General features: G+C 36.1%; 1 protein-coding gene across 5 annotated transcripts in view; it reads right to left on the reverse strand.

The window, feature by feature from the left end:
* The window catches only part of COL14A1 (collagen type XIV alpha 1 chain), a 241,550-nt gene that overhangs the window by 156,230 nt on the left and 72,060 nt on the right, over positions 1-13,260 (reverse strand). For all 5 annotated transcript variants that reach the window (XM_036829890.1, XM_036829894.1, XM_036829891.1 and 2 more), the window contains exons 10-12: positions 4,054-4,205; positions 2,396-2,525; positions 787-932 (exon numbers count right to left, since the gene is read on the reverse strand). In XM_036829890.1, the coding sequence (XP_036685785.1) occupies positions 787-932; positions 2,396-2,525; positions 4,054-4,205 (428 nt within the window). The remainder of the gene's footprint in view (positions 1-786; positions 933-2,395; positions 2,526-4,053; positions 4,206-13,260) is intronic.

A 13,260-nucleotide genomic window follows, 5' to 3' on the forward strand; every position in this document is an offset into this window, starting at 1 on the left:
AATCCACCTCCGTGAGATACATTTATCTACCTCGCAAATTAGTAAAACAAATTTTTCAAAGTCCGTGTACATAGGGTAATCACTGTCATTTGTGAACTGCATAGAGCAATATAAATTGTATAAAATTTCTCTAGAGTAAGGGGGTAATACCTAGTATAAGCCTTAATAATTTGCATACTCTTTGAGAAAGAAACTTCACTTCTAGGAATTTATCCTAAGGAAATAATCAGATAACCATGCAAAGTTATATGTTAAGAATGGTCCCAAAAGTATATTTATATAGCAAATTATCTCTCTTTTTTTTGGCCGGGCCCCTGTGCGGCCTGCAGGATCTTAGTTCCCCGACCGGGCCCTGGCAGTGAAAGTGTGAGTCCTAACCACTGGACTACCAGGGAACTCCCCTATATAGCAAATTATGCAAATGTCCAATAGCATGAGATTAATTAAACGTGACCTGGTACAAACCAACAGTGGAATATTATAAAGCTGTTTAAATGATTATATAAAATATTATTTAATGGTAATGGAAAGATATTCACAGTAAGCAAAAGGAAAACTACAAGGAAAACTACAAAACCATTCCCATTGGTTGTGTTTAAAATGCACTGGAAAAGACTCTTAACTAAATGTTAACAATGGCTACCTCTAGGTGGTGGGATTACAAGTGCTTTTTTTCTTTTGCTAATGTGACTTTTATAAATTTTATACATTTTTGTAGCAAAAACAAACCAAATTATGTTAAAGAAGTCAAAAATTCTAGGACCCTGGTAGGCAGCATGCAGTTACCTCTTTTTCATCCCCAGCCAGGCCTTCCGTGAGAGGAGCGTAAAGGATCAGGTACCCTGACGCTCCAGCCACTGGGTTCCATCTCGCCCTCAGACTGTTCTCAGTCACATCGTACAGTTCAAGGTCGGAAGGTATAGGTAAAGAAACTGCAAGAGGAGTTTTTTTTTTAATGGTCAGCCATTTATCAGTGTGCTTGCTTATTTCAAGGTATCTATCTATATGTTAGGATCTAAAACCAAACATATTTTTCAGGTAATTTTTGTCCTTGAATCTGTGCACGTGGCCCTATAAGCCCCTTTGGGGAAGGTACACATAATGAATGTTTAAGAGCAGGAATGACACCTTTTAGCTTCTTATATCTCATTACAGTGATGGGCACGTCTGTCTGGGAGCCAGTCAAGAGGAGGGAGGCTCTTCTGACCGTTGTCTTATGTTCATTACCAAGCATAGTGTCTGATCTGCAGCAGCCATTAAAAATAGTTGTTGGGTCACTTAATAAGTGACAGAATGGGGGCTGGGTGAACAAATACATGAATAAACAGACACTCATCAGCACATGCAATCAGAGACAGTGAGGAGACATGACTGTCAGTAAAAATAGGGTTTGAGAAAAATAAAATAATCAAGCAATAAGATTTGCCATATTGGAGAGGTAGGGAAAAAGGGACTAAGAATAAATTGCAAGTTCCTGGCTTAAACAATGTCAATAAAAACTATGAAATGTTGTTTTCAAATATAATTCCAGGTCCTGCTTGCACTCCCAACCACAATGTCAAGTTCAGGACTTTGCTTACAGGTGCAGTTCCTTATCATACTTCTACTGGCGTGCCCGTAGTACTTCACTGCACTAATTTGTTTGTGTATCTTTGGGTTGCATTTTCTCCCTTGCTAGTCTAAAACTTTCTTAAGGGCAGGGATTATTGCTAAAAATATTTCTGTAAAGCAGGAGTATTAACACCTGCCTTACAAATTGCTTTCAGGGATAAATCCAATAATGTGTTGGACAGGAAGTATGATTATCATAAAGCCTGGCACCTTGTCATTGGTCTATCAGAGGCAGAGTTTTTAGATCAACTTTATATACTACCTGGCATGTAACAGGAACTCAATTAATGTTTGAAATAACTAAATGAGTGGGTGATCAAGTTTCTTAAGATTATCTCTTCCCAGGATTCTCTGAACATGTGTGCGTGTATATATGTGTGTGCGATCAAGATCTTGCTCAGTTAAGGAATGACTGACTAGTATTCGTAAGTTTTAATTACAGTGATACTCATAAAGAAAACAGATGTAATGTACTTTCCCTAATATTCTACTAGGCAGGAGAGCTACAGAGCTCCTTCTCTACTTCTAATGACAAATTCAAGCCCACTGCTTAGTTTTTAATAAGAATTCACTAAATATTTGTTTATTAAATGAATAAATGTATTTTGCACCCTTCATCGCTAAGATTTCTCTCTCCTAAACATACCAGAGTTTTATAAGATCCCTCCCAATATATGGCACCTGCAAACTGCAAATATAGCATGGACCAGTACTACATACAGCACAACTAAGCCACCAGATCAATGTCACACAGAATCAGAAGTGGGTACAATTCAATACACACCTGTGGTTTCAGTTCCCCGAAGGCCTTCACTAGCAGTATGAGCATATATTGCAAAGACTGCTATCTGATATTCAGTTAAAGACATCAAGTTTTTCAATACCGTGGAAGATACGCTTCCATCCACCACCACCTGTTGAAAGAACAGTTTGAGGAATGAGAAAATGGAATATCTCACATGCAGACTGGAAATCCAAAAGCAAAAATATCTCTAGCAAGAACCTTTCGTTAAATATTTTCTTATTTGCACCACATTCTCTTTTCCACTGTGGCAGTCAATTCCCCTTGAATTCTCACATGAAGTGACCCACCTTTTAGGAATATGTCCAAAAGTCCCTTACTAATTCACATCTAATGGAAACTGTGTCATTCCCAAGCTAATTGTTATCCTAATCATATCCACTTAGTAACAGTTGACATGTGATATTTTTCCATGGAGCCTTAGGAAGCATTTAAAAGGTTTATTAGTAATGAAAAAGATAGAGCTATTGGAAGCACTCTGATTCTTTTTTTAAGTCCAGATGATTTAAACCTCTAGAATCTACTCAAACACTTAAAAAAAACAAAAACCAAAAAACATAAATCCTGCCATAATGCAGAAGAAAATTGTGAAACATGCTGAGGTCAATCAGAGGTTAGAACAACAAAAGGTTAGCACTTCAAAAGAAGAGAGGGAGGGACTTCCCTGGTGGCGGGGTGGCTAAGAATCCACCTGCCAATGCAGGGGACACAGGTTTGATCCCTGGTCCAGGAAGATCCCACATGCCACGGAGCAACTAAGCCTGTATGCCAACTACTGAGCCTGCGCTCTAGAGCCTGCAAGCCACAACTACCAAGCCCATGCACCACAACTACTGAAGCCCGCGCACCTAGAGCCTGTGCTCGGCAACAAGAGAAGCCACCGCAATGAGAAGCCCGCGCACCGCAACGAAGAGTAGCCCCCACTCAACGCAGCTAGAGAAAGCCCGTGCGCAGCAACGAAGACCCAGCACAGCCTTAATTAATTCATTAATTAATTAATAATTAAAAACAAAAAAAGGGAGATTTCATCACATTTTAACATATTCCCTCTATCAAAGGCATGAAATGGGAACCATCTAATCATCTGGCAATAGATGTTCTCTCCTGTGATGGCCAACCCACAAGAAAGGTCAGCCACAGGTACTTTATTATGGCTTCTCCTTTGCACGAATCTCCGCAAACAACCAGGAAATCCCAAACCCTGGAGGACTATATGACCACATTATTTGGAACACACAGACTTCCTTAAGGCAGAAAGTTCAGACCACTCCCCAAGTAGAAAGAAAATATCAGTAGCAAAATGGGATTCTGGCCAGATAATTAACGACTGATTCCTTTTGCCTTAGAACTCATTAATTTTTAAAATCACAAAAAAGTAAAGTCAAAATAAGTTGTGTTAAAAATGGGCACATGACCAGTTCTGAAGGTTCCTTGATGGAGGTAAGAAGAGAAGATGTAAATACCATAACCTAGAGAAATAGAAGAACAACATAGACACATGGAAATGTATTTCAGTCAAATAATTTTAAATGCTTGTGACAGAATAATCTCCTTATATACACATTTCTGTCTTGTCTTCACTACCGTACAAGAATTGAGAGAATGAAAATAATGGTTAGAAAATACTGTCTCCTTATTACCTCTTCTGGTTTTCCACCCCTGGCAGGATAATACACGACTCTGTAATTTTCCACTTTTCCTGGGGCATGAGTCCAGTTTACCATAAAGCTCCTGGCAGTGACTTCAGAAGTAATCAGTTCTGTAGGTGGCCCAATGGTGGCAATGGCTGAGGCTAAATTTTAAAGAAACACATAAAATGAACCTCTTTCCCATAGTTATTTCTTATGAACCTAGGAAACTCCACTAGTCAGAAATGATTGTTGATTTTATGCTGCCTCTAAGATTTTCATTTCTAAATAAATTAATTCAGTAATTCATTATAGGGCATACTCAGAGATATTGTGGGTTCAGTTCCAGACCTCTGGCAATAAAGCAAGTCACTCAATTTTTTTTGGTTTCCCAATTCATATAAAAGTTATGTTTACCTTATACTGTAGTCTATTAAGTGTGCAACTGCATTATGTCTAAAAAATATATATACATACCTTAATTTAAAAATAATGCTTTTGAAAAAATGGCACCAATAGACTTGCTCGACACAGGGTTGCCACAAACTTTCAGTCTGTAAAAAACGCAATATCTGCAAAGCGCAATAAAGCGAAGCACAATAAAACAAGGTATGCCTGTACAACATTTTGTTTATTGAAACATTTGTCTATTAGGTACCAATCACTATGCTAGGTTCTGAGGATACAACCTTAAATAAGACATAGCCCTTGACTCTAAGGAACTTTCTTGCTATAGAATAGTAAAAAAACAGAAACAAAAATACAACATTAATTGAGTTTGTATCTAAAGGTACTCTTCTGAGCTCTTTAGAAGTATTACCTCATTTAATTCTCAATAGTTGCTATTATTGTTCCCATGTTGTAGGTGAGAAAACCAAGTCAGAATGATGTGAAATAACTTGCCCAAGTCACACTGTTAGTGAGTACCAGAGCTGAGATTGATACCCAAGCTTCTTGACACAAGAGCCTGTGTTTTTATGCAACAGAGGGTACTGCCTCTATACTGAAGACTTCAACAAATGGCCAATATTTAAAAGTAAAAAGAGAAGAAAAAGCAACTAATATATACTGAATGTCCACTATAAGCTAAACATCATGTAAGCACTTTGTGTGTGTTATATACATGTTAAAACAATGAGTCTGTAAAAGATTTGGGACATGTAAAGTTTAAAGTCCTTGAACTTTAGGATTTATTATCTGCTAGGGGCACTTACTTATAGGGACTTTAGTAGCCATAACAATGGGGAAAAAAACATAGTTATGGAACAATAACTATGGCCAGGTACTTTATTACATGTTTTATCAGCAACCACATGTAGAATTTTTTGTGGGTAAAAATGGGCTCTAAAGTCATCTCATCAAGCACCTCAGAGAAATTTATTCAGGAAACCACTACTTGGCTGCCCAACCTAGTCCCAAGAGTTCTAGCCCAGGGAAAGAGGAATGATGGAAGAGAGAAGGACATGTAGCCAAATAGAATCATTCCACACCCTGGGTACAGTAAAGGCAGAAAATAAAACCAAACTCTTAAAGCAAGATCTGGATATTACCTTCTTCTCAGATCACATCCCTATTAACCAGGTGTAACCTGTAGACCAATGATATCATGAGGAACAAGGGTTAAAAATTCCATGATGGCTGAGCATCCAGGAAGATAGAGCAGATGCGCTTTTCCCTACTCATCCCCTCAAGTACAACCAAAATTTCTGGAAATTATGTATACGACAAGCATAAGACCCTGAAAAGTAAAGAGAAGAAGGTAGATGGGAAAGGGACTGTTGGACCCAGGGAATGGTACAGTGGTGAGTTCCCTGAGTTTCCTTTTGCTTCATGTATCCTAGACGTAGAGCTAAAGAATCCAGCCACCAGAAACACAAACAAATACAGACAAAAACAATCCAATGAAGCCTGCTCTCTCCAGCCAAAGGACCAGGAAAGGAGCAGCCTGCCAAGACAGAAAACTTTTAGGCAATAACTGCTCTAGTCTAGACAAAAACCACAGAAAAAAAATCCCAACTGTGGCCCCATCCCCACTCATACCAGCAAAGGTCAAGTGGGGAGCCAAGACGTCTACCTTTCCTGACTGTAACGGAGTGCCCCAACATTTACCCTCATCCTATCATGCAACCCGGGTGGTAGGAGAAAATACCAAATAGGGAAAAGAGACAATCATCCCTGACAAGTAGTAACAAATCCTTCCACCTCACTTCCATCTGTGATATATGGGGAAACCACATGAAGAGCTGGGACTTCCATCCCCACCTGGTAGTACTGAGGCACCACTCCCCTTTCCCTCTGGGATGGTATCACAGTAGATCTAGTGCTAAGTCAGTACTTGAAGAAATAAGGCCTGAAAAATTCTCAAATTTGACAAAAGGTACAAACTATAGATTCAAGAAAATGAGTGTACCCCAAATAGATAGGCCAACAGAAACTCACCCCAAAATATACCGTAGTCAGACTTCCTAAAACTAAACTCAAAGAAGAAAACGTAAAAGGAATGGGGAAGAAATGACACCTTATTTTTAGGGAGAAATTTTTTAATGACAGCAGATTTCTCATCAGAAACCATGGAGCCAAGAAAGTGGCATAACATTTTTCAAATATTCAAAGAAAAAAGCTGTCAACCAAAACTCTATCTAGCAAAAAACATCTTTTAGGAATGATGGGAAAATCAATTCATTCTCAGATAAAGTAAAATTAAATAAGAATTTTTCACCAATGGACCTATCCCAAAAGAAGGACTAAAGGAGGTTCTTTAAACAGAATAACAAAAAGAAGGATTTCTGGGACTACAGAAAGGAAGAAAGAATGACAGAAAGCATTAAAATATGGGAAAATATAATACAGTTTACTTCTCCTCTCAAGTTTCCTAAATTATGTTTTATGGTTGAAGAATTATAACAATTTCTGATGTGGTTCAACATTTTTAGAGAGGAAATATTTAAGACAATTGTATTACACACAGATATGGTGAAGGGACTTGAGGGAGGTAAGGTTTCATCACTTCACTCAAACTGGTAAAATATCAAGATCAGCAGGCTGGGATAAGTCATGTATATATAATATAATAACTACAGCAACAACTAAAAGATATACAAAGAGATTCCATCAAAAACATTATAAATAAATCAAAATGTAGTTCTAAAAATGTTTAAGTAACCCACGGGAAAAAAAGATAAAGAAAACTGAGATGTGAAAACCAGAGACAACAAACTGAAAAAATAAATAAATAAAAATTAAAAAGCAGGTTTAACCTCAAACATATCAATAATTACATTAAATAAAAATGGCCTAAGCATACCAATTAAAAGGAAGCAATTATCAGAGTGGATTTAAAAACGTGATCAACTATATGCTGTCTACATGAAATCCACTTCAAATATGATATAGGAAGGTTGAAAGTAAATAGATTTTAAAAATTATATTATGTAAACATTAATCAAAAGGGAGTAGAAATGGCTGTATTAATATAAGATAAAGTAGACTTCAGAACAAAGAAAATTACCTGAGACAGAGAAAGACATTACATAATGATAAATGGTTAATCAACCCAGAAATCCTAGCATTCTAAATGTATATGCACCAAAAAAAGAGCTGCAAAACATATAAAGTAAAAGCTGATAGAACTGAAAGAAAAAACAGACAAATCCACAATTTTAGATGGATATTTAACATCTCTCTCTCTCAACTACTGATAAGACAATGAAACAAAACAATCAGCAAGGATATAAAACTCAACAAGGCCATCAACAAACAGGATCTAGTCAAAGCTTATAGAACATTGCATATGACAACAGCAGAATACACATCCATTTCAAGCACCTACAGAACATATACCAAGATAAACCATATCCTGGGCCAAAAAACAAACCTCAGCAAATTTAAAACAATTGAAATCATACAGAGTGTGTTCTCTGATGACAATGAAATAAAATTAGAAACCAATAACAGAAAGATAACAGAAAATAGCCCAAGCACTTGGAAACTATAAATAACACACTTCTAAATAATCAATGGGTCAGAGAGGACATGTCAAGACCAAAAAATATTTTAAACTGAATTAAATGAAAATACAACATATCAAAATTTAGGGGCATTGCTAAAGCAGTGCTGAGAAGGAAATTTAAAGCATTAAATAATTACACTATAAAAGAGAAAACATCTCAAATCAATAATCTAAGAGTCCATCTAAAGAATCTAGAAAAGTGAAAGCAAAATAAACCCAAAACAAGCAAAGTGAAGAAAATGAAAGTAAGAGCAGAAATTAATGAAATAAAAAACAGAAGAAAAATAAAGAAGTTCTATGAAACCAAGAGCCAGTTCTTTAAAAAAATGCAACGTCTAGCAAGCCTGAAGAAAGATAAAAAAAGAGAAGATAAAAATTACCAATATCTTGGAGGAAACAGGAGCTATCACTATAGACCCTGCAGACATCAAAAGAATAAGGGAACGCTAATAAACCACTCTACACACATGAATTCTACAAGTTCTATGAAATGGACCAATCCCTTGAAAAGCAGAAGCTTTCCCTTTAATATGGGGAATAAGGCAACAATATTCATTCTCATCACATTTAACACAATACTAGAAGTTTTAGCCAGTGAAATAAGGAAACAAAGGAAATAAAAACCACACAAATCAAAAGGAAAGAAATAAAACTATCACTATTTGCAAATAATATGACTTTCTACATAGAAAATCTCCAAAAATCTAGAGAAAAACTCCTAGAAATAATTAATAATTTCAAATAATAGGGTCATCGGCTACAAGGTAAACATACAAAAATATAATTATATCTGTATATACTAGCAATGAAAATGTGAACACCAAAATTAAAAATACAACTAAAATTTCTCAAAATAAAATTAAATACTAAATGTAAGTAGAACAAAACCTATATAGAACTTGCATCCTGAAAATTAAAAAATGCTGATGGAGAACTCAAAGAATATCTAAACAAATGGAGGGATGTGCCATGTCCATGGATTAGAAGAATCAACAGATTAAAGATGTCAATTATTCCTAAGTTGATATTTGATAATTGAAAATTGATTTAATGCAATTCCTAACAAAATTCCAATAAGACTTTTTGTAGAATAAAACTATTCTAATATTTATATTAGATTATTATATAAATTAAATATAGAATATTATATAAATGTTATTCTAACACTTACATGGACTATAAGGAAGTATAATAGCAAAAACAATTTTGAAAAAAATAATCAAACAGGAGAACTCAGTCTATCCAATCTTAAGACTTACTATATAGCTACAGTAAATCAAGACTGTATGACATTGGAAGGGGGTTAGACACATAGATCAAATGGAACAGAAAAGAGAACCAAGATATAAACACACACAAATGTCTCCAACAGATACTCAACAAAGTTGCAAGGTAATTTCAATGGCAGAAATACAGCCTTTTAAGCAAGTAGTGCTGGAACCTTAAACTAAACTTCAAATCCTTTACAAAAAAATTAACTCACATCATAGATTTAAATGTAAAATATAAAACTTCTGGGAAAAAAATAAAAAGGAAAATATTTGGGAATCTAAGACCAGGTAAAGAGTTCTTAGACTTGACACGAAAAAGCACTAATCATAAAATGGAAAACAGATAAACTGGACTTCATCAAACTTTAAAACTTTTGTTCTGCAAAAGACCTTGTTAAAAAGATAAAAAGATAAGCTATAGATTGAGAGAAAATATTAACAAACCACATGTCCAACAAAGGATTATTACCTAGAATATAAAGAATTCTCAAAGCTCAACAGTTAAAAACTAACACAAAAAACAACCCCCAAAAAAGTCCAGTTAGAAAATGGGCGGGGAGGGGGGGCACCTTCAAGATGGTAGAGGAGTAAGACGTGGAGATCATCTTCCTCCCCACAAATACATCAAAACTACATCTACACATGGAACAACTCCTACAGAACACCTACTGAACGCTGGCAGAAGACCTCAGATTTCCCAAAAGGTATCAGATGCCCTCAGGTGACCTACACACAGAGGCGGGGCCAAATCCAAAGCTCAACCCCAGGAGCTGTGCAAACAAAGAAGAGAAAGGGAAATTTCCCCCAGCAGCCTCAGGAGCAGTGGATAAAATCTCCACAATCAACTTGATGTACCATGTATCTGGGGAATACCTGAATAGACAATGAATCATCCGAAAATTGAGGTGGTGGACTTTCGGAGCAACTGTAGACTTGGGGTTTGCTTTCTGCATCTAATTTGTTTCTGGTTTTATGTTTATCTTAGTTTAGTATTTACAGCTTATTATCAACAGCAGATTTGTTTAATGATTTGGTTGCTCTCTTCCTTTTTTATTTTGTTACATATATATATTTTTTATTTCCCTTTTTCTCCTTTTGTGAGTGTGTATGTATATGCTTCTTTCTGTGATTTTCTCTGTATACCTTTGCTTTTGCCATTTGTCCCAGGGTTCTGACTGTCCTTTTTTCTTTTTTTTTCAGTATAGTCTTTAGCACTTGTTATCATCGGTGGATTTGTTTTTTGGTTCATTTGATCTCTTAATTCTTCCTCTCTTTTTTTAATTATTTTTTATTTTTTTATTTTTAATAAAGTTTTTCTGTTTTATTAACCTTATTTTATTTTATTTATTTATTTATTCTTTCTTTCTATCTTTCTTTTTCTCCCTTTTCCTCTGAGCCGTGTGGCTGACAGGGTCTTGGCGCTCTGGCCGGATGTCAGGCCTGAGCCTCTGAGGTGGGAGGGCTAAGTTCAGGACATTGGTCCAGCAGAGACCTCCCACCCCCCTGTAATATCAAACGGCGAAAGCTCTCCCAGAGATCTCCATCTCAACACTAAGACCTAGCTCCATTCAACGACCAACAAGCTACAGTTCTGGACACCCTATGCCAAACAACTAGCAAGACAGGAACACAATCCCACCCATTAGCAGAGAGGCTGCCTAAAATAACAATAAGTTCACAGACACCTCAAAACACACAACCGGAAGAGGTCCTGCCCATCAGAAAGACAAGGTCCAGCCTCATCCACCAGAACACAGGGACCAGTCCCCTCCACCAGGAAGCCTACACAACCCACTGAACCAACCGTACCAAGGGGAGCAGACACCAAAAACAACAGGAACTACAAACCTGCCACTTGCACAATGGAGACCCCAAAAACAGTAAGTTAAGCAAAATGAGAAGACAGAGAAATACACAGCAGATGAAGGAGCAAGGCAAAAACCCACCAGACCAATCAAATGAAGAGGTAATAGGCAGTGTACCTGAAAAATAATTCTGAGTAATGATAGTAAAGATGATCCAAAATCTTGAAAATAGAATGGAGAAAATACAAGAAACGTTTAACAAGGACCTAGAAGAACTAAAGAGCAAACAGACAGTGATGAACAACACAATAAATGAAACTAAAATTTTTCTAGAAGGAATTAATAGCAGAATAACTGAGGCAGAAGAAGGGATAAGTGACCTGGAGGATAAAAGAGTGGAAATAACTACCACAGAGCAGAATAAAGAAAAAAGAATGAAAAGAATTGAGAACAATGTCAGAGACCTCTGGGAAAATATGAAATGCACCAACATTCGAATTATAGGGGTCCCAGAAGAAGAAGAGAAAAAAAAAGGGACTGAGAAAATATTTGAAGAGATTATAGTTGAAAACTTCCCTAACATGGAAAACAGTCAATAAATCCTAGGAGAAACACGACAAGACACATATTAATCAAACTATCCAAATTTAAATACAAAGAATAAATCTTAAAAGCAGCAAGGGAAAAGCAACAATTAACATACAAGGGAATCCCCATAAGGTTAACAGCTGATCGTTCATCAGAAACTCTGCAAGCCAGAAGGGAGTGGCAGGACATATTTAAAGTGATGAAAGGGAAAATGCTACAACCAAGATTACACTACCCAGCAAGGATTTCTTTCAGATTAGACGGAGAAATTAAAACCTTTACACACAAGCAAAAGCTAAGAGAATTCAGCACCACCAAACCAGCTTTAAAACAAATGCTAAAGAAACTTCTCTAGGCAGGAAAAACAAGAGAAGGAAAAGACCTATGATAACAAACCCAAAAAATTAAGAAAATGGTAATAGAGACATACATATCGATAACTACCTTAAATGTAAATGGATTAAATGCTCCAACCAAAAGACATAGACTGGTTGAATGGATACAAAAACAAGACCTATATATATGCTGTCTACAAGAGACCCACTTCCGACCTAGCGACACATACAGACTGAAAGTGAGGGGATGGAACAAGATATTCCATGCAAATGGCAATCAAAAGAAAGCTGGAGTAGCAATTCTCATATCAGACAAAATAGACTTTAAAATAAAGACTATTACAAGAGACAAAGAAGGACACTAAATAATGATCAAGGAATCAATCCAAGAAGAAGATACAACAACTGTAAATATTTATGCACGCAACATAGGAGCAACTCAATACATAAGGCAAATGCTAACAGCCATAAAAGGGGAGACTAACAGAACACAACCATAGCAGGGGACATTAACACCCCACTTTCACCAATGGACTGATCATCCAAATTGAAAATAAATAAGGAAACACAAGCTTTAAATGATACGTTAAACAAGATGGACTTAATTGATATTTATAGGTCATCCCACTCAAAAACAACAGAATACAATTTCTTTTCAATTACTCATGGAACATTCTCCAGGATAGATCATATCTCGGGCCACAAATCAAGCCTTGGTAAATTTAAGAAAATTGAAATCATATCAAGTATCTTTTCTGACCACAATGTTATGAGATTAGATATCAATTAAAGGGAAAAAATCTGAAAAAAATACAAACACATGTAGGCTAAACAATACACTACTAAATAACCAAGAGACCACTGAAGAAATCAAAGAATAAATCAAAAAAATACCTAGAAATAAATGATAATGAAAATACGACTACCCAAAACCTACAGGATGCAGCAAAAGCGGTTCTAAGAGGGAAGTTTATAGCAATACAATCCTACCTCAAGAAACAAGAAACATCTCAAATAAACAACCTAACCTTATACCTAAAGCAATTATAGAAAGAAGAACAAAAACCCCCAAGTCAGAAGAAGGAAAGAAAATCATAAAGATCAGATCCGAAAGGAAAAGAAATGAAGGAAACGATAGCAAAGATCAATAAAACTAAAAGCTGGTTCTTTGAGAAGATAAACAAAACTGATAAACCGTTAGCCAGATTCAT

This window comes from Balaenoptera musculus, chromosome 17, assembly GCF_009873245.2.
Source record: "Balaenoptera musculus isolate JJ_BM4_2016_0621 chromosome 17, mBalMus1.pri.v3, whole genome shotgun sequence".
In the NCBI taxonomy this organism is placed as follows: domain Eukaryota; kingdom Metazoa; phylum Chordata; class Mammalia; order Artiodactyla; family Balaenopteridae; genus Balaenoptera; species Balaenoptera musculus.